Source organism: Anolis carolinensis, chromosome 3 (assembly GCF_035594765.1).
Source record: "Anolis carolinensis isolate JA03-04 chromosome 3, rAnoCar3.1.pri, whole genome shotgun sequence".
Classification (NCBI taxonomy): Eukaryota; Metazoa; Chordata; class Lepidosauria; order Squamata; family Dactyloidae; genus Anolis; species Anolis carolinensis.
The window spans coordinates 243,478,317-243,499,738 of NC_085843.1; the positions used below are offsets into that span (position 1 = coordinate 243,478,317).

General features: G+C 40.2%; 1 protein-coding gene and 1 long non-coding RNA gene across 4 annotated transcripts in view; one reads left to right on the forward strand and one right to left on the reverse strand.

The window, feature by feature from the left end:
* Positions 1–21,422, forward strand: part of LOC134297824 (uncharacterized) — a 93,350-nt gene that overhangs the window by 20,818 nt on the left and 51,110 nt on the right. The window lies entirely within an intron of this gene.
* crocc2 (ciliary rootlet coiled-coil, rootletin family member 2) overlaps positions 1–21,422 on the reverse strand; it is a 122,708-nt gene that overhangs the window by 7,041 nt on the left and 94,245 nt on the right. For all 3 annotated transcript variants that reach the window (XM_062976526.1, XM_062976525.1, XM_062976527.1), the window contains 6 exons: positions 19,779–20,130; positions 18,292–18,476; positions 15,624–15,746; positions 13,696–13,857; positions 8,404–8,844; positions 6,737–6,886 (listed from right to left, as the gene is read on the reverse strand). In XM_062976526.1, coding sequence (XP_062832596.1) covers positions 6,737–6,886; positions 8,404–8,844; positions 13,696–13,857; positions 15,624–15,746; positions 18,292–18,476; positions 19,779–20,130 — 1,413 coding nt within the window. The remainder of the gene's footprint in view (positions 1–6,736; positions 6,887–8,403; positions 8,845–13,695; positions 13,858–15,623; positions 15,747–18,291; positions 18,477–19,778; positions 20,131–21,422) is intronic.

Below are 21,422 nucleotides of genomic sequence, written 5' to 3' on the forward strand. Positions count from 1 at the left end.
ACGACCACATCCGGATTTCCCCTCTGGAGACATCAATAAAGGGTTTTATGAGCTTGATATGAATTACCCTCCCTGGCCATTTACAGCTGATCTTCTGGAACTCATTAACTGGCTTCTCCCCTTCTTCCAGCCTAGGGAAAGGGGCTGCACATGGGGGAATTCAGGGGCACTACACACAAGGCTGTTTTATGCTTACAGAGATGAATGCTTGTTATGCTGTTTTGCCACAACAGGAAAATATCACATTCGTCACCCTCTTCATTTTCTACAGCTAGAAAAAATCCATTAAAACGAAAACAATAAATACATTTCTAGCAAATGCCAAGCCTGACCCTTCCTTCTACTTCTGGAGGGATCTGGCAAGAACATTGTTTAACTCTTCCTTAGCAATGTTCACAATTTGCTAGAGATGGCACAGCCCCACCAGATGGGGCACTGTGCCATCATTTGCACGCAGATCCTACACACAGGTCATTTCCAGAGGCCTTATGGGGAGATCTAAATGTATGTCTGCAAGGATTTGGAAAGTGGTACATTATTTTTCAGCTGCTGGACTAAAAATTAAAAGGAAACAAAATGTGCATCAAAAAGAAATTTCATCCCATCAGTTAAAAATATCTATGTATGAAGAGTACAGTAGAGTCTCACTTATCCAACACTCGCTTATCCAACGTTCTGGATTATCCAACGCATTTTTGTAGTCAATGTTTTCAATACATCGTGATATTTTGGTGCTAAATTCATAAATACAGTAATTACAACATAACATTACTGCATATTGAACTACTTTTTCTGCCAAATTTGTTGTATAACATGATGTTTTGGTGCTTAATTTGTAAAATCATAACCTCATTTGATGTTTAATAGGCTTTTCCTTCATGCCTCCTTATTATCCAACATATTCGCTTATCCAACATTCTGCCGGCCCGTTTATGTTGGATAAGTGAGACTCTACTGTAGTTTTAAAAGATATATACTGTGTTTCATTTTGAAAATGTAAGGTTCTGGAAATAAAGGATGTTTTCTTTGAAAAGTTGTGTATTCGCAAGCTATTCCCTTCAATCCAAGAATCTCTTCTGCCTAAGAGAGAAAAGCAGTCCAGGAAGAAAAAGTGGACGAATAAATAAAAATTGTTCCAAATGTGCTATATTAAATTACATATATGTGAGGAACTGCAACCAAATTAGTCTTAGAGCAAATCAGGCATGAACTCTGAATGAAAATGACTTAAACAAAGGCCATCTTGCTATGAACGTATCATGAGATGATATGACCTGCTGGAAAAGGCAATAATGCTTGACAAAGAAGAAGGCAGCAGGAAAGGAGGAAGACCACATTAGAGGTGAATTGAGTCATCACCAAAGCCACATTCTGAGTTTGCAGGTGCAGAGAGAGAGAAGCGGATGACTGAGGCTCTTACAGAATTAGAGTAGACTTGATGGTAGATAACAGTAACGAATTTAAGAACTGAGGCTGGAATAACTTGCCCAAACTACACATTACTCATGACTGAGAAATAAATTGGCCACATCTAAAGGAAAAAAGCCCCCAAATTTACTCCAGTCTCCTCTACCTGTGTTCTCTTTATGTGTTAGAATGCAATTTCCATCAATTCCAGCCAACAGGGGAACAAGCCTAAGAAAGGTGTTGCATAGATTTAACTTACCTTGGCCAACCCTGGATGGATTCTGTGATTAGAGGCTTAGAACAGATCTGCTGTTAAGAACATGGTTTATAAACTAAGAGTAAAATGCACATTATGACAATGGGATGGAACATTCTGTATCCTGTCCCCACAAACTGGATGGAGGAAAGATCTGACAACCACGTTTTAGCATTCCTGTCCCTTTTCTTTGAATAAAAGCAATCATTATGTTTGGTCTTTGATTCAGTATTAGCAGCAGAGCTATAGTCAAGGAATTATTGGCACCATGAAGTCAAGATTTAATGACGCACAGTACAATCCCATAGATGTAATACTCAGAAGTAAGCTCAACTGAATTTATTTATTTATTATTATTTTTAATTTACTATATTTTTACACTGCTCTTCTCACCCTGAAGGAGACTCAGCTCGTCTTACAGTTTGGCCACTTCAGTGCCACATTGCAAATACACAGTGTATAAAAACATCACATTAGGTAAGAAAGAGATATACCTATACATACAACAAACTGTTAACTGTTAAAACTTAGCCTAAACCTGTTGTTGTCCTTCATGATGCATTCAGGTCAGTTCCATATTGCACTATTCCCCAAATGCTTGGTCCCAAAGCCAGTATTAACTTTTTTCCTGTTGACCAGGAGGGAGGGGGCCATTGGGGAGGGAGTTCCATAGCCAAGGGGCCACCACTGAGAAGGCCCTGTCTCTTGTCTCACCAATCATGCTTGCGAAGGGGGTGGGTCCACACCACTGAAAGATGATTCCAATGCCATTATAAGAATATAGCTGTACTGTTTCCACTGATATTTCTCCAAATGGTAAATATCTACATGGGAAGTGCAGTGGAGGATGGAGCAGCTAAATGATGAGTTTGAGGAATGAGGGAGGAAATATTGAGAAATTCTGTTTACATCTTCTTCCAGGACTTGTTAACATTAGAAGTATAGGAACCTAGTTCCATATTCAACATGGCAACCTGAGGCAAAGGTCAGTTTGAAAAAGCTTTGCATTGACTTTAAGAGAAGGCCCTGCCACATGGTTTGGATTTTGCTTTTATACCACTAGCGCTAATTAGGCTGATCCAAAAGTGCCCCTGCTGATACCAAACACATGTGTGACAAATTATTTCTGCGAATTTGAACCAGTGCCTTGGAGCTGCATGTTAGTTGCTTCTCTGAACAAGAGAGAAAAGCAGGTAGCCTGGGGATGTACAAGTTCATATGCGTGCATGTGAGAAATCTGATATTTAACTCTAATGAAGAATTCTGAATGCATTATTTGGAAAAGATTCAAAGAATCTCAAAGAGTAATTGTGTATGTACTTGGATATCACTGGATAAGAAACACAAAAACCAAGTTACAGTAATAAACACACTCTTATCTAAATGTACAAAAAGGCACTGAGGAATTTTCCCTTTGCATCTCTGCATTTTTAAAGTTACCACAATTAGTAATGAAAAGGTCTATAAGTGTATACCATAATGTAAAGCTATAACATGCAGCATACAAAGCAGAGACACCTAAACATATCAAAATATGTTGGAAATAGCAATCTCCCAAGCCTCTATTTGTTTATTTATCTATATATATATATAAATGTTCTGACCATTTCTGCCTTCAAGTAAACTAAGCACCTAAAACCCACAAAACTTGGCCACAAAAGGCATTATCATCCTCACTGTGTTTAGACATAAAAAAACCCAAGAAAAATAAAGTCCTAATTAGAGGGAAAGGATTGTTTTTTTTGTTCCCATTGCTGCCAGTTAGAAGGCTAAGCTCTGCCTACTTTGTCTCCTAGCAACACACTCAGCCATTTAATGGCACCCAGGGCCACTTCAATCAGACCTCTTCCGCACTGCCTATAAAATACAGATTATCTGATTTGAACTGGATTATATGGCAGTGTAGACTCAAGGCCCTTCCACACAACTATATTACCCACTTATAATCTTATATTATCTGCTTTAAACTGGATTATCTTGAGTCCACACTGCCATATAAACCACTTCATTGTGCATTTTATACAGCTGTGTAAAAGGAGCCTCATATAATCCAGTTCTAAGCAAATAATATAAGATTATAAATATACAGTAGAGTCTCACTTATCCAACATAAACGCCCCGGCAGAACGTTGGATAAGCGAATATGTTGGATAATAAGAAGGGATTAAGGAAAAGTCTATTAAACGTCAAATTACGTTATGATTTTACAAATTAAGCACCAAAACATCATGTTATACAACAAATTTGACAGAAAAAGTAGTTCAATGCGTGGTAATGCTATGTAGTAATTACTGTATTTACGAATTTAGCACCAAAATATCACAATGTATTGAAAACATTGACTACAAAAACATTGACTACTAAAAGGCCGACTGCATTGGATAATCCAGAACACTGGATAAGCGAATGTTGGATAAGTGAGACTCTACTGTAATATGAAATAATTACTGTGGTACAATAATACAGAACAATATAATCTCTAAAACCAGGACAGTAAATAAAGAGCAACACTCTGAAAGCAGGGAAATTGGTAATTCCAGAAAGGAAACAATCAGGGCCAGCTAACACTTCCCAACAAAGGATTCTCCCAGGCAGGAAGCAAACAGGCTTTGAAGCTACAAGGCCATTAAATGCTAATCAAGGTGGCTAATTGCAGCATTCATACCTGCCACACTGAGACTATTAATTGCTATTCAAACAGGCCAACCAAGGATTCCGCAAGGTAGAAAGCGGCCAGGTTTGCAAGCAGCAAGGCTATTCAGTGCTATTCAACCTGGCCAACCAAGATTTCCCCTAGATAGAAAACCCCCAAGTTCTGAAGCCATGAGGCTACTCTATCCCATTCAACCTGGCCTAGCAAGGATGCCCTATGTAGAAAGCGGCCAGGCTTTTAAGCTGCAAGACTATTCAGTGCAGTTCAAGCTGGCCAAACAAGGATTCCCCTACAAAGGAAGTAGCCAGGCTTCAAAGCGGCTGAGGGTGCTAATCCAGGGTGCTAATCCAGCTACTCCAGAAAACGGCCAAGCTTTGAGGCTGCAAAGCTATTCACTGCTATTCCACCTGGTTAACAAATGATTCCCATAAGCCACAGCAACACGTGGCCGGGCAAAGCTAGTTAATGTATATATTTGCTAACCTGCATTCTACATGCATGTTGATTTGCCAGTTTGTACCTCTTGAGTGTGGGAGGAGTTATAGACATGTGATTGTCTGAGCATGTGTAGACTCAAGACTCCATTTTGTATTCAGTATGTGTTTAGACTTCAGTGGAGAAGTATGTGTTTGATCATCAATGAAAACAGCTTTATGTGTCTAGACCTCAGTGGAGGTGGATGCATGTTGCTGTTTAGAGACGTATGCTTATGGACTTCAATGAGTACAACTATACTTAAAGACTATGGACTATTGATTAAGAATGATACCCTGTGTACTCAACACTGAGAGAAGCTACAGCCTATTTGTAACTGAACTTCAATAAGAAATGTGTCTGTATGGTGAATTAATACAAGATGTTTATGAGTAAACAAGATATGTTATTTTTCAAAGAAAACTATTTTTTTTATCTCTGAGTGCATACTTTAAACTAAAAGGTTTCAAGGAAGTGTATATTTTTTGGGCAATTACATCTGCAAAGAAACAACCATCTTCTGCTAACCAAATATATTTTTGTAGTAGCATGTCTTTATCCTTGGCGGTTTAAAGACATGATTCTTCAGTTTAACCCAGTGGTCATCAACCTAGGATCCCCAGATGTTTTTGGCCTTCAACTCCAAGAAATCGTAACAGCTGATAAACTGGCTGGGATTTCTGGGAATTGCAGGCCAAAAACATCTGGGGACCCCAGGTTGAGAACCACTGGTTTAACAGCTGAGTTACCATGAATGCTTGTGAATATCACTTGTTCAAAGAGTTGACTTTTAACAAGGTCATGCTTTTCTTGACTATTGGTTTTCAAAAGGTTGTCTCCACATATTCATGAAGATTCATCTTTGCCAAAAGGATATGTGCCCAGGGACTGGGTGCAGTTATTTTCCAATAGGTTATGCAATAAAATATAATTTTAAATTTGTATTTACACTTGTAGAGATACACAGTTCCCTTGATAATGGTAATGCATTTATGTGCAGGGAGGCAATGATGCACAAAAGAGTAATATAAACTTTTATTGCTCAAACTTTTTCACTATCATTCTGCTTGAATGAGTCAAGTGAAAAAGAAAAGCAATGATACACGCAAATTCTGCGTTTGAGTGCAAGAGCGTAATAAATGCACACATCCAAAATTGCATTTAGTTACCATTAAGCCTTTAATTATAGAAATGATACCAATTAAGCTTCATTAATTTAAATGGGCAATAATAACCATTGCTAACTGTATAACAGAGCAGTGTAGAGTACAGCTTTCCTGTACAAAAGAGTTCGTAGTATGAGAACATGTGCAGCTGTGAGTCACTTTTTGTTTTCTTAATTGAAGAAAAAAGAGAAGGGGAAAAGAGGGAGGAATATGTAATGGTGGGAATTATTTATACCCCAGGAATAAGCCCCCTGCTCAGTACACTGGTAGGATATAGATCATGAGGAAAAAGAGTAATGCCAAGCAAAAAATAAAATAAAAATCTGGGTATAAGACACTCTTAAGTCAAGTCATTGTTCTGCTTTTTAATGGAGAATTCTTTAAGCCAAATTATGCCTCTGGTCATACAAAACTGTCTTATCTATAATGCCTGACAGAAGAAGGAAGAGAACCCCAAGCTCTCCACTAGAAATGAACTGGTCCCCAAAGTAAATTCCTCTTCTTCCAGCTTGAAAAAGAAATCTGTCTTGTCTTGCTGCTCAAAAGCAAACCAAGGTGATTGGCTGAAGGCCTTGCCTGTCAAAATGAGGAGGAAACTACTTACCCAAGAATTTCCTCTGCCATTATAGTAGAATTTTTTAAATTTTAGACGAACAGGGAGGGATGTTTGGCTATTTCTCAGCAGTGATATCTTATGTACTCCTCAACAAGTGCCCCAGTCCACATAACCACAAATCTTATTTTGGGGCTATAGCCATTCTCCACTTTATCAGTACTCACTTCTCTGCGATGTTCCACCTGCTCCTCAAGGTTTCTGCAATGTAACTCCATCTCACTTAGTTGATCTTGCAGCAAATGAACTGTGTCAGTCAAGCTATGGTTCTGCTTCTTGGTATCTGACAACGCCTGCCGCAAGGAGTCCAAGTGATCCTGGCAAAGTAGAGAAACACATAAAAACAAAATGATCTGATGCCATGTAGCAGAGGCCAAATTATATTCTTATGATTCAGAGTAAATCATTACACACTAACCCCCCCCCCCCCCAGCTAAACCAGGCAATCCCAACTGGATGGCCCCCCATGAGGGTCTTCCTCCAGGGGCAAACCAAGAATGGGCAACATGGAAGTCCCTGAACAGAAGTGGGCAGATCAAAAGACAACCTGGCAAGATGGCACTACCTGGAGGAATCCTCCACCTTGTGTGACTGTGGAGGAGAACAAACAACTCCTCATATGTATGCTTGCCCACAATGCCCTGCCTCATGCACGGAGGAGGAGTTGTTCAAAGCTACGGACAATGAGATTGCTGTTGCCCACTTTTGGTCTAAAACTATTTAGCTGTTTGTGATTCCTTTATTTTATCGCTTTTAAACTTATTTATTATGCAATGCTTTTGACACGAAATATATAAATAAATTACACGCTTTCCATAGTGTGGTAGCAGTTCAGACCAGGCATCCTCAAGCTCTGGTCCTCTAGCTGTTTGGGCCTCTAGCTCCAGAATTCCTGACCATTGAACAAGCTGGCTAGGGCTTCTGGGACTTGGAGGCCCAAATCACTGGAGGGCTGGAGTTTAATAATGCCTGGTTCAGACCATTTGAAAGAAAGGATCTGGACTGAAAAATGTTGGAAAGTGGTGATAGATATCCAAAAATGGATTAGAAATTTGTACTGAGTCAGATTACTGATCAATGTAGCTCAGGGTTACTTACAGTTTCTAGATTGTTGTGAGACAAGGAAATGATACTAATGAAAGCAAGCTTTTCCAACACAATCTGACAGCTCATCTTAGCTAACCAAAATGTTGCATATTTGCCATATCTTGATGTACAGCTCGATTATCTTAACTAACTGAATATGAATACAGATACTACTTACTTCAGTAATGCCAATGATTTAAACTATAGAGACTATAGTTGTCAGTCTTAGCTTCCACAGTGCTTTTTAACCAGCGAAAACTAAGCTCCTTCTATCATGTTTTCAGGTTCTGACATTTTAGGTGATGAGTAATGTGGCCCTTTGGCTCCAAGTGAAAGAAAATATATTGAGAAGATGCATCTTGCAAGATGTATTACTGTGTTACCATGTAACACTGTTCGTCTGCATAAGTGCACAAAACAAACAATTATTGCCACAGATGGCCTTCAATTTTTGTCCACATTGAGTATTTTAGGTCCCTCTCCTCTCCAATATACAATACAAGGTGAACATAAGAAGGGAACTGCTAGCTACAGAAATCAAGAGCTTTTTAGCATTGCGCTAGGACTCTTTTGGTCTAAAATTCCTGCATTCCCAGGTTGTAGTCCAAAAAATAACTTTTCTAACCTCTGAACAACACAGCACTATTTATAACAATGTGTATGTTGCTTAGTTTGGGATGGAAAGATGCTCTTTTGACACACAGAAACAAGCAATTGCTTAACATCTAAAGCAGCTGGCTTCTACTACCTGGAGCAGCCGGCGGTCTTGCTCTGCAGTAGTCAGCGCCTTCTGGAGTTGGGAGATATTCTCTTGCAGAGAGGAGGAGCCTGCAGTAGCCTCAGACAGTGCTTGAGACAAGCTCTGCACTCGGTCTTTTAGGTGGTCTTCTGTGCCCTCTGTCCTAGCCAGTGAGTGCATCAGGCGGTCGAGCTCCTGCTGCAGCAGAGCTGTTTTTCTCTCTGCATCTCCCAGCTGGCAGTGAAGAACTTTGATCTGCTCCTGAAGACAGTGGATCTCTGTATCTCTCTCGGTCAGGTTGAGCTGGGCCCGTTGCAGCTCTCCTTCCAAAGCCCTCCGGCTCAGCTCCAGTTTGGTGGCCCGACCCTCTGCTGCCTCCAGAACTTCTTTCAGCTTCCACTTCTCTGTCCCTAGCTTGGCTTCATTGGCTTTCAATTTATTGATTTTATCCTAAAATAATGAAAAAAAAAACCTGAACACCATATACTATTCCAGTTGTGGTTCATTCCCCACTTTCTTTTAACTAGGAAAGAAAGGGTATGGGGATACACTTTTGGAATTAGAGTTAATTGCATCATAGGCTTTGCTACATATGCTCCAAAAGCAAGGAAGAATACCGGACTAGAGATGCATGGATTATTGGATTATGGAGAGTTTGGATAGGTTACTTTCTCAATCATTTTGTGATGTGCATTTAAGTCGTTTCTGACTTATGGCAAACCTTCAATGTAGCTTTCTTGGCAAGATTTATTTCTGGATATTCCTCTAAGGCCCAGAAAGTATGGCTTGCCCAAGGGAAACCAGTAAGTTTTCATGGCCAAGTGGGGATTTGAACCATGGTCTCCGAGAATCCTGGTCCAACACCCAAACCACTGCCCTACACAGGCTCCCTTTAGATCAGGGGAATGGCAGGATTCATGCAGAAACATGGGAGGAAAAACATTCCCATAAACTGAAGAACTCTATCTATATTATCTAGTAAAGTACTATTGGATGGAGCTATGCAATAATAAAAAATATACAAAACAGAAAGCCCTTAATTTCCCAGCCAAACTATGAAAGGAATTTGAGAATGTCTTTATCAATTAAAGTTTTTAAATGTAAAATAATTTTTAAAGGTTTGCATTATTGGTACCATATAATTTGTAAAAATGAGGTACAGATTATAACATGAGACATGAATGACGTAAGGGATATGCTTACATGCACATATTCTACAATTATAGTAAAATCAAATAATTTCCATTCTCTCTTTGTTGGATCCATAGAAAGTACTGTCAAACACTTGACAATGATGTTTCTTCTGTTGTTTCTTAGTAGAAAAAGCATTATTCACTCCCCCAGCTGATTAGTTTTCTAGAATTCAGGAACATACAGCCATGATTAAAGTTACCATTGGCTATGTGTTAATGAAATGAAAGATGTTGAGATAATGTATTATTTACCCAATAAGAACAAGTTAAGATCAAAATTAACATTTAATTTTTAAATATCCATATAAATGAAAAATTGATCTTAACTTGTTCTTATTGGGTAAATAATACATTATCTCAACTTAAAGAAAATAAAGAATAAGAATTAATATTATTCTGAAATTTCTCTTTAGAAAATACAACAAACTTTTTCAATAAAACAGTTCTAAAACAAGAAGGGGTCCATTCTGGCCTCCCCAGAGCCTAGGGGCAACCACCAAGAAGGCCCTACGCTCTGGGGAGGCCAGAATGGACCCCTTCTTGTTGTTCTTCCAAGGTAAATATTTAAAATTTATTTAGACAGGCTTTTAAAACAGTCAGTTTTAAAGGAACAGGGCAGGGAGACTTTTTGAACATGATTCTGAACAGGTCATATCACATGAAACTTGCCCCATTTAGTCCACTGGAATTCATCTGCAATATGTCGCAGAAACAGAGTAACTGCACACAGGATTCTAATTGTGTTTTTTATTTATTGGAGCCCCTAGTGGATTAAACTGGTGAACTGCTGACTGAAAGGGTGGCGGTTTGAATCTGGGGAGTGGGGTGAGCTCCTGCTGTTAGCCCCAGCTTCTGCCAACCTAGCAGTTTGAAAACATGCAAATGTGAGTAGATTAATAGGTACCGTTCCGGCAGGAAGGTAACGGCACTCCATGAAGTCATGCCAGCCACATGACCTAAGAGGCGTCTATGGACAACGCTGGCTATTCAGCTGACAAATGGAGATGAGCACCACTTCCCAGAGTCAGACATGACTAGACTTAATGTCAAGGGGAAACTTTTCCTTTACCTTTTTATTTACTACGACTTTATATGTTGCCAAGGTGCTGTTTTTATGTGTGATCTGAAAATCAAAATGTATTCTGTCATCTCATGAGAAAAGTATTAGAAAAATATTAAGGCAAAAAGCGATGTAAAGAAGTATTCAAATGGATTGGGATGAGCTAGCCTTGATGATGAGTCAAAGCGTAGTGGTTTCAAATCGTAATACAGTAGAGTCTCACTTATCCAACGTTCTGGATTATCCAACACATTTTTGTAGTCAATGTTTTCAATACATCGTGATACTCTGGTGCTAAATTCGTAAATACAGTAATTACTACATAGCATTACTGTGTATTGAACTACTTTTTCTGTCAAATTTGTTGTACAACATGATGTTTTGGTGCTTAATTTTTAAAATCATAACCTAATTTGATGTTTAATAGGTTTTTCCTTAATCCCTCCTTATTATCCAACATATTCACTTATCCAACGTTCCTCTGGTCCGTTTATGTTGGATACGTGAGACTCTACTGTAATTGTAATAATCAGGTGTGATGGGAAGAGTATGTATCCTGTCTGAATACAGTATGTATCCACTTCTAAAAAATATGGGATGCATACTGATATAAAAAGATTTTTAAAAGATTATAAAAAGATGTGACAAAGTACATATAACTCAATAGTCATTGGAAACAAGATACTTCCAGATAGTTCTCAGGGGAAGAACACCATAGATGCTTGTGTTCTACTTCAGCTATATTCCTGCCACCAGAAGTTTGAGAAATGATTGTATGGAAGAGCTATTTGGTGATTAGTCAAAAAAGGAACGCAAGGTTGTAATGAGATGCTGCATTTGGATAAGCATTAGTGAAAATATGATGAACATTGTCTGACAGGTGTTGTTCATGTGTTAGTCCAGTTAGCAAATTTGACTTTTGCTTTGAGAGATGGGAAAACAGCAGTGGAGGTGTAAATTAAGGGGAAGATGCTCTTGGTTACACTCAAGACCTGTGATTCTGTTTAGCAGTTATGTGCCGTCACTGCTGACAACATCATTACTGGAACACAGCCAAGGCAGGAGGCCATGCTTATGTACAGTCAAGATGGTCCCAATTCTGATACCCACCTCCCAAATCTTTAGCCTCATCATCCAGCTAACAGCATCTCATTTTTGCTTTGACAACAACATGAAGTACAGAAACCATTTACATGGAAACTTACCACATCACAGCCTCATGGTAGCATTAGAAAAATGGAAAGAATCAATGTTTCTCTGGAGACAGGTGATAATGTACACAAGATGGAGCCCCACCCAAACAGTTTGTGTTAGCTTAAGCAGTAATACAGCCAGGCCCTTGCTAACTGGCTGGGATGAATATATTCTTTAAACTGCTGGGCAGAAAGCCCTCTTGAAAAAAAAATCAACCAAGGATTTCCCTCTTGTTCCCTTACATATATTTGCTTAGGTCTCTTCTTGGAATCAAGGAGGATTGTGCTTTTGGAGGGGGTGGTGGTAGTTGAAAGTCGGAGAGATATTAAACCCAGGATGGATTGAGATAGATCCAATCAAAATGTATTTTGCTGCTATTCCACTGTTTCTTCCTTAACAACTTTTTTAATGATGAGACATAAGATAGAGGAAGTGGTAGGCAAATACAGGATGCTTTCAAATAAAAGATGGCATTACTGGGATGTCCTGTAAAATATGTGAATTGGGCAAGGAATCTGCACAATTTGATTTGGAAGAACCCTGAATTACACTGATGTCACTGAATTTCTTCACAAGATGGGAAGCTGACCTAATCTATAAATGTAACATCTTCTGAAGATCAGAACATCACATTGTAATTTATCAGACCTACCAGATATCGTTTATTACTGTACTAGTGCAAGTTCCCTTCAAAAAAAGATGAACCTTCAAGCTTCTTTTAAAGCTATCTCACAAGCCAGCTCTTTGAAAAGCTTCTGCAGTTTTTGCAAACACTTCAGAAGAAAGTGAAAAAGAAAGGAGTAAAACTCATTCCTATTCATTCAGTTTTAGTGCTGTATAGCTCAACACTGAGAGCTCATCTACACATACCATTAAGACCTCTATACTGACCATTTAATGAAGTTTTAAATTGGTATTGAAGAAGGTGGTTTTGCTGTGCAGGTGATTACATAGAAAATTTTGGAACCAGTTTGAGCCCTGGATGGTGATTATTCAAACCACAGAGTACTGATACATATTAAGAGCTTTGTTTGGTATGCTTTTGTGGGTGTTTGTTTTCTGGTCACCACAGTTTGAAGGTAGCCTTGAACTGCATTAAATGGTTAGTGCAGACAGGGTTTAAATGTAAGGCCAGTTTGGAATAGCGATACTCTGGGCTGGCTCTGGGGTTAGCCACACTGTTTATGCCCATCCTGTAGCATCAGCAGGGAAGAGTCCAGGCCATCCAGAAGGACTGAAATCAGTTTACTCTGCTGAACTATCACTTGCTGTGGCAATAGATCGCAGGAGAGTAATGACATGGGCCTAATACATCCCCTTTTCTCTGTGCTGACAAGCGCAGGAATAAAGGGATGGCCACTGCAACCAATTTGAACAGAAAACCAGTTCAGAATAGAGCAGGTCATGCTCTCTATACTCACCCTGAGATGTGGGACTGATATAGATTTTTTTCTGATTTGTCCCATGTTAAGAATTTGAAGTCTCTGAATGTTGTTTGGACATCCAGGTTCAATGTCTGGTCCAAATTGGGGTATAAGGCCAATGTAAATCAGTCCTGAGTTTAACACTGCCTACCTTTCTTTTGTTATAATATCATAAATCCAGAAAGTCCCACTTCACATTAGAGATTTTAAATAGTGTTTTGGCCATGAAACACTCCTGGGACTAATTAAATATTATCCATGTTTGTATATTTAATGAGCTTAAATGTAAAGTGTGAAATGAGCCAAAGGTGTTTTGAACTGTGTATCATACAGGTAGACACATAAGAGGGCTTCTTGTTATTGTGTACTGTCCATGGCAAAGCCAGTACAATATCGCTGCCATGTAACCAGTAGGAATACTTGGGCCCACCTGCAGCTCTTTGTTCTTCTCTTGGCAAATATGCAAGTTGCGCTCCAATGTGGCCACCTTCTCTAAGAAGGCCTGCCGCTCCCGCTCTGCTTTCCGAATTGTCTCCTCATGCAGCATCAAGGCAGCCTGAGCATTGGTCAGACGCCCATCTGCTCCCCGTTTGCCTGGAGGAGAAAAGAAAATATTTCCTTTTTCAAAAAGGATGGGATGGGTATCTAGAAAAAGCATTTCTCTATGCCATGTTGTTTCATTACTATATTACTCTGCCTCTCTGAATAGTTTAAAACTACCTCACTTAGAGAAAGGCATTCAACAGGCACAAAAATCTAGCAAGTGCATTGAGTCTGACAGATTATCCATTTTTCCAAGAGGCTAATTCAGAAAAAAAGGAAAAAATAATCTTTTCTGTTCCTCCAATACCTTTTTATTTTTTATTTATATAAAGGAAATTAAATTGCTATTTTAAATGCCTATAGAGTGATTTGTTATGTAAATACATGTAACAAAACATTAGGAAGAACTTCCTGATGATCAAAAATGTTTGATAGTGGGATATGCTGCCTTGGAGGGTGGTGGACTATCCTTCTCTGGAGGCTTCAAAATAGAGGCTGGATGGCTATCTTTTGGGAATGCTATGAATGGGTGTTCCTGCATGGCAGGGGGTTGGACTGGATGGCCCTTGTGGTCTCTTCCAACTCTATAAATTCCCAAACATTAAAAAAACAGTTTTTGAAAGTCACCAGTGGGCTTGTTCACAGTACACAATGGCAGTGATGTTATTTCACTTTAATTGTCAAGGTTCGTCCTATTCAATCCTGGAGTTTGATGAGATATTAGAAGAACTCTCAGGCGGAGAGTTCTGAAGCCTCTTCCTAAACCAGTGGTTCCCAACCTGTGGTCCATGGAACACCAGTGGTCTCTAAGAACTAAAATATGGTCCGCCGCCTCTCGTGAAACCTTCTTATAGTGCCAAGGCAACAGGTATGTTGGGAGGGGGGAGACTGACTGCTCACGAAAGGCACAACAACAAGCCTCCTGACTGTTGCTTCTCCTCCTCCTTCCTCCCGAGTAGAGCCGTTCAATGTGGCACCTGGAAGTGGGGTACCTTGGTGTTTTCGTTTTTATGCTTGTTCCTGGGTTATTTGGGATGCTGATTCAGAAAATTGCATTGGATAGATCAGCTCTAGATTATTAAATATGGTTTTCTGTGGGTGAGCAGATGGCAACTACTGGATGGAAGGTGTTATGTATCAGAAACTTAGAACTGATGTGGTCTATCCAGTGCAATTTTCTGAATCAGCACTCCAAATAACCAAGCCAAATCTAAAGTTGACCAAAAACGGATTCATAACCCTTTTGGTACTAATGTTGAAGGGTGGCCCCTGGTCAAAGTTTATTTATCATGTCAGAAGCGAACCAAGGATACTGGTAAAAGTGGTCCCTGGTCAAGCAAAGGTTGGAAACCACTGCCCCAAAATGTAAATACTAGGATTCCAATGGATGGAACCATGGCAGTTAGTGGAATAAAGTGCTATAACTCTGTAGTGTGAATGGGTCTCAGATTGCGAGAACAGACAATAAAGACAAAGGAATACTTAACACTTTCCCTCTCATCCACAACTACCTACTGTTTCAAGTACATATGTATGGGTAAGTACATATCTGGACCTTACAGCAGAAAAGGTGTCTTGGATAAAGTGCTTTAGGACAGAGAAATATCATGTGGGAAAGTCTTAAGCACCACTCTTTCTTTTGCTCTACAACTTTAAATGGAAACACCCCAAATCTGCCTTTCATTTTCAAAGAATCTGAACATCTTCTGTGGCTTGCCACCATTTCTTCCTCAGAAAAGAAACATATTAGCATGAGAAGCGATATATGTAGATAAAACAGTATGGAGGATAAAGAAAATATGAGAAAGAGAACAGGCCTTCTTCACAATCTGTCAAGAACTTCTGGAGTTGCACAATGCGACTCTTTGTCCGGTCATGGTCAGACTCCATTTCATTTAGCTGATGGCTCATGTTCATCACTTGAATTCTGAGATCGTCCTGGGAACAAGAGATATGGACTGTGATACCTTTTGGCTGTCATCGGGGAAGATGGCAAAAGACATTCAGAGGCAAGAAATTTGATGTGCCTTTTATGCATGTAGTTTTTTACAAACAAAATTACAATATCTATTCCATCACTCAGCCTCATAAAATTCTGAGGATAACTTGCAACTTATGGATCTTAAAACAGCTATACAATAATCACAACAGAACAGATGTGCTAAAAACACAATAATTATTGGAGGCCTTTCTTTGAGTCCTTCACTTTAAGTGAGGCTGGTGATGTCGGAGATCCGAGACTGAACATTCTCCCTTAGAGTGGAAATATTTATGGTTTGGACCACTTGAATCCTCAGGATGGGGGATTTGGGGAGTTATTGTCCAAACTAGTAAAACTTCCAACTGTGAAAATGATGGAATGCATGCTCTTATTTTACCATTTATTCTTCCTCTCAGATAGGGGCCTGAGGCAGTATGTGTTATGGAAATCCTTTATATTCATTAAAGCACTTTTCCTATACATTACATACTTATGCACATTTTCCTGGGTTTACGCCCCACTGAATAATGAGTGTATATTGAATAAGCATGTAAAAGAGAATTGTTAAGGCTGCATCAGCATTTAATTCTGAGTAAAGCTGGATAGGTTAGTGTTGGAAAAGCGATGATGTTATTTACTGAAGATACTTGCTTTGGTTACTGCATGTTAACAATAAACTCCAGGATCTTGGTGGGACAAGACAGCAAAGCGAGGAATGCTTTAGATTTTATGCAGCCCAGAAAGAATTAACTGATTTCTCCATTTGTCAGAAGGACCGCTGGATGATCTGATGCTATGATTATTGTGACAGCCCATGTTTTTTTAATTACTCTGGTACAGTATAAATATTTATGCATTTTTACAAGAGGCATGCTTTTGAGCAATAAATAGCACATGACAGAGAAAGGGCTGAACTGCCCTTGAATGTTGCTAAACATATGTCTTGGAAGTCAAACTGGGGTCAAGCTGAGCTAGATTGCTTCATGCGATCCTGCTAAATGGAGCTGGGATATCCTGATGATTTTCAGTGCTGGACAAGTAAACTGGGCCCTTGCCTTAGCCAAGTGGCCTAAGCATACTGGGGAACTTGGGCCTTGTCCCAGTTGAAATGGAATCACTTGGGAACAACATGCATTCATGAGGTCTAAACTTCTCTGCTAGAAAATAATTAAATTCTCTAGCTGTAATAAATCACATATCTTTGCACATATTTTGTTAATTTCCATCCTTTTGCTCTAATTATAAAAAAAAACCTATGCAGAAATTTGGATTTTTTTTCCATCCTAGGCTTTTTGTTTTATGGTGTGGCCACAGTCAGGATGGGGCTAAAAAAAGAAAATATTTTCAGCAAAATATGCGGAGTAGGAAAGGACGGGGGCAGATGCTTGAAGTACTGTACTAGCATGCCACAGTTTGCAGATGGTTAGATCTCACTTTACCACACCAGTCATATTATTCAACAAATTTCTATTCCGTTTTCCAAAACAAAACAGCTTTGTAGTCTTTCAAAGCTTGGAAATGTTAACTTTTGGGGACAACAGGTCTCAAGAGTTTTCCAGTGGTCATGCTGGTTGAAGGTTTCTGGGAAGCTGTAGTTCAAAAATATAACACTTCTAAGATCTAAAATCTTTTTTAAAAAATCATTCTTATTCCATCATGGTCTGATTTGATTAAAATGTCTACGCTCTTTGGAATTCCCATTAGAATATTCATTCAGTGGATATAGGCCAAAGGAAAGTGCATATGCATAAGACAAAAATCCTGCATATCCGTACATCAATACAATAGAATTAATGCAGCATGAACCAAAGTATCCTACATGACTACATTGTGGCAAGTAGTGTGGATGTGATCTTGTAGCAACATGGATGAATTTCCTAACAACTAGAAAACCACCATCAGGACTTACAAAAGTTACATTTTGGAACCTAACTCTCAGGTTCCTAAAACCAGTGCGACCGTTGGCCATGTTGACTAATGTCTCGGACAGAGGTCCCCTAACAAAGGCCCGTGGGCCAGATGCAGCTCTCCAAGGTCATTTATCTGGCCCCCGCCCTCAGTTTCAGACTTAGGCTCGCCCAAAGTCTGAAATGACTTGAAGTCACACAGCAACAACAATCCTAATTAACTTGACTATCTCATTGGCCAGAAGCAGGCTCCACTTCCCATTGAAATCCTGATAGGTTTATGTTGGTAAAAATTGTTCTTATTTTAAATATTGTATTGTTTTTTCATGGTTTTTTTGCACTAAAATAAGACATATGCTGTGTGCGTAGGAATTTGTTCAAACTATAGTCTCTCTCTCTCCCCCCCCCCCCCCCCCGCAATACTCTGAGGGACCGTTGACCAGCCCTCTGCTTTAAAAGTTTGAGGACCCCTGGTCTGGGAATTATGGCCCTCAACAAGTAAAATTCTTGCCTCATGCTTTCCAGGACATAGTAGGCGAACTTTTTGAAAGGTCTGGACTAAGAAGTAATGGTTCAACCAAATGCCTCTGCTCACCCTCTCCCTTTGAGTGTCCCGTAACTCCTGAAGGAAATCCTTCAAAGCATCTCGAACTGCTTCTGGGTCGATTTCACTTGTGGCTTGTTCACCTCTGAGAGGAGACATTTGGTGAAATGGAGAACGTGAGCGGCTCCTCTCAGGAGACCCGGTGCGGGATGCAGGCGTTTGTCGGCCACTGATCCCTGTGGAAATATGAATCCTCAGAATCCAAAGGGAAGGGCAACATGATTTCTTGGGGTCACAGGGAAGGATTTCCTAGCATACTTCAACAACAGCGCTTTGAATATCAGAAGATGCCATATACCAGGTCAAACTCTGTTCTTCCTGACAAGTGTTGTTTATCCTGACTAATAGCTGCTCCCCAGGATCTTAGGTATGACTTCCTACCTGAATTTATAAAACTGGGGGTCCCACATACTGAAACTGGGATCTTCTACATGCAAAGCAGACATGCTAAGCAATGGTTCCTTTTGACTGAAGCTGTTGAGTACATAATGATTAGGTGTGGTGGCTGCAGGAAATTTATTTATTTATTTATTTATTTAGTTATTTATTTACAGCATTTATATTCCGCCCTTCTCACCCCAAAGGGGACTCAGGGTGGATCACATTACACATATAGGCAAACATTCAATGCCTTTTAACATAGAACAAAGACAAACAAACATAGGCTCCGAGCGGCCTCGAACTCATGACCTCCTGGTCAGAGTGATTCATTGCAGTTAATTGCAGCTGGCTTGCTCTCCCGCTTGCGCCATAGCCCGGGCCCGGGAAATGTGTTTGATTATGTGTGTGAAACTACACAGAGGGATCTATGGGCCACTGGCAATGATCTCACAGACAATGACAGCCACAGACAAATTTTTACCTTTCAAAAGCATTTGGTAATAAATGAAAATAAAGTCTTGAGCACAACAGAAAATACATGTGACTGTATTATACATTCAGACCAACTTATCTTAGCAATCTTTGGCCCTTTGTAGTTTCAGGCAGAGGTATAATTCATCATTGTTACTTTGATTCCTTTGTGATGAAGGAAGCCAGAGATTAATCTGGAACCCTCTTCATGCAAAGCATTTGTTGTACCACTGTTTTCATGGCACACCAAAACATTGCGTATGTAGCAAAAACAGTTTCATTTTCTAAAACCATGTACTGTTTCCCAGCCCCTCCACTGCTCTCATATCCAGCATTCAGTCTGCTTCCCATTGCAAATGTTGTATTTTATTGGTAGATTTGTATCAGCTATATGCCTGTTTCATTGCAATAGTTAGACGAGAATGGCAACTTCATAGCTATTGTCAGGGCTATTGGACTGAAACTCCCAGAATTCCGTGAAAACCATATAATTTTCAGTCATATTGGGAGTGCTGGATAGTGGATAGTGGAAATGCTGCTCACAGTCATCTGCACTCCTCCACCCCCTCGCATCTTAGATAAAATGATAGTATTGTGAAGGATGCCCTAGCTAGAAGCCTTCTGACCTTTGACTGGAGAACAAGATCTTTGTGGCGATGGACTCTGGCTGCCAAGTCCCAGTGTGCGGCGTAGGGCTGAATGCAGTGCCACCAACTTCTGCTCAACCTCCCTCTTAGCTGCCTCAGCTTTGGCTAACTCTATTTCTAAGCCACGGCTGCGTCCCTCAAAAGTGCTGAGGCACATCTGGAGGTTCTCGCTTGTCCTGTTGGATTCCTGCAGCTTCATCTCCAGGTTATGGAGATCTACCTTCAGCTTCTTCTCCCTTCCATGGCTCTCAGCAAGATTCTGTGTGAAATCCTGTCTTTGCAGCCGAGCCTCTGCCTCTGTGGCAGACAGTTTTTTCTGCAAGTTCAGAACCTGAAAGAGAACAGAGTCTCACCTGCATGGAAGAGAAACTGTCCTTGCCTTCCCCATACATCTCCCTAGTGTCTCTGGTAAGAAACAATTATCACTGCATTCGTACACAAATGTATAACTCCAGGGCCTGTTATCATGGAAAGCAAGACAATTCAATTCAAGTAGCAGGTGAAGGATCAAGTAAGTACTGGCCCACGGTCACTGCCTCTGTTGGTGGATCAACTTGTATGTTCTAGGCCATATCTTATTATTATTTATTATTTTATTTACGGTATTTATATATCGCCCTTCTCAACCCCGAAGGGGACTCAGGGAAGTTCATAGTGTTGGCAACAATTCAATGCCCTCAATATAAAACAGTATAAAGCATCAAAGTTGACCCTTGCTTAATAAAACATTAAACATTATTAAACATATCACATAGAATAACATCATATACCACACAACGACATAGCCATTGTCCGTAAACAATCCTGGGTCATTGCACTTTCAGCTTTCACTTTAACTTTAAATATTCCTATGATGGACTGAACATCTGGTTCCACAGCCAGGTCTTTAGCTGTCTCCTAAAGATCAAGTGGGAGGAGGCCGACCTGATCTCACTCGGGAGGGAGTTCCACAGCAGTGGAGCCACCATGAAGAAGGCCCTGTCCCTCGTCACCATCAGCCGCACATGTGAAGCCGGCAGGGCCGAGAGCAGAACCTCCCCAGAAGATCTCAATCTACAAACTGATTCATAGAAGGAGATACGTTCAGAGAGGTAAGTTGGACCGGAGCCATTTAAGGTTTTATAGTCAGCACTTTGAATTGTGCCCGATAGCTAATAGGCAGCTAGTGGACTTGCTGCAACAGGAGGATTGTATGCTCCCTGTGTGATGCCTTGGTTAACAACATGGCTGCAGCGTGTTGGACTATTTGCAGCTTCTGAACAGTCTTCGAAGGCAGCCCCATGCAGAGTGCACTGCAGTAGTCTAAATGGGATATAAGGGCATGGACTACCATGGCCAAATCAGACTTCCCAAGGTAATGGCACAATTGGTGCACAAGTTTTAGTTGTGCGAATGCCCCCCTGGTCACTGCCGATGCCTGGGGTTCCAAGCTCAGCGATGGGTCCAGGAGGACTCCCAAACTGCGAACCTGCACCTTCAGGGGGAGTGTAACCCCATCCAGCACAGGCTATAACCCTATACAGGACTGACCAGGAGTACCTCTGTCTTGTCTGGATTCAACTTCAATTTTTCGCCCTCATCCAGCTCGACACAGCGGCCAAGACTTGAACAGCCTCCTTAGTA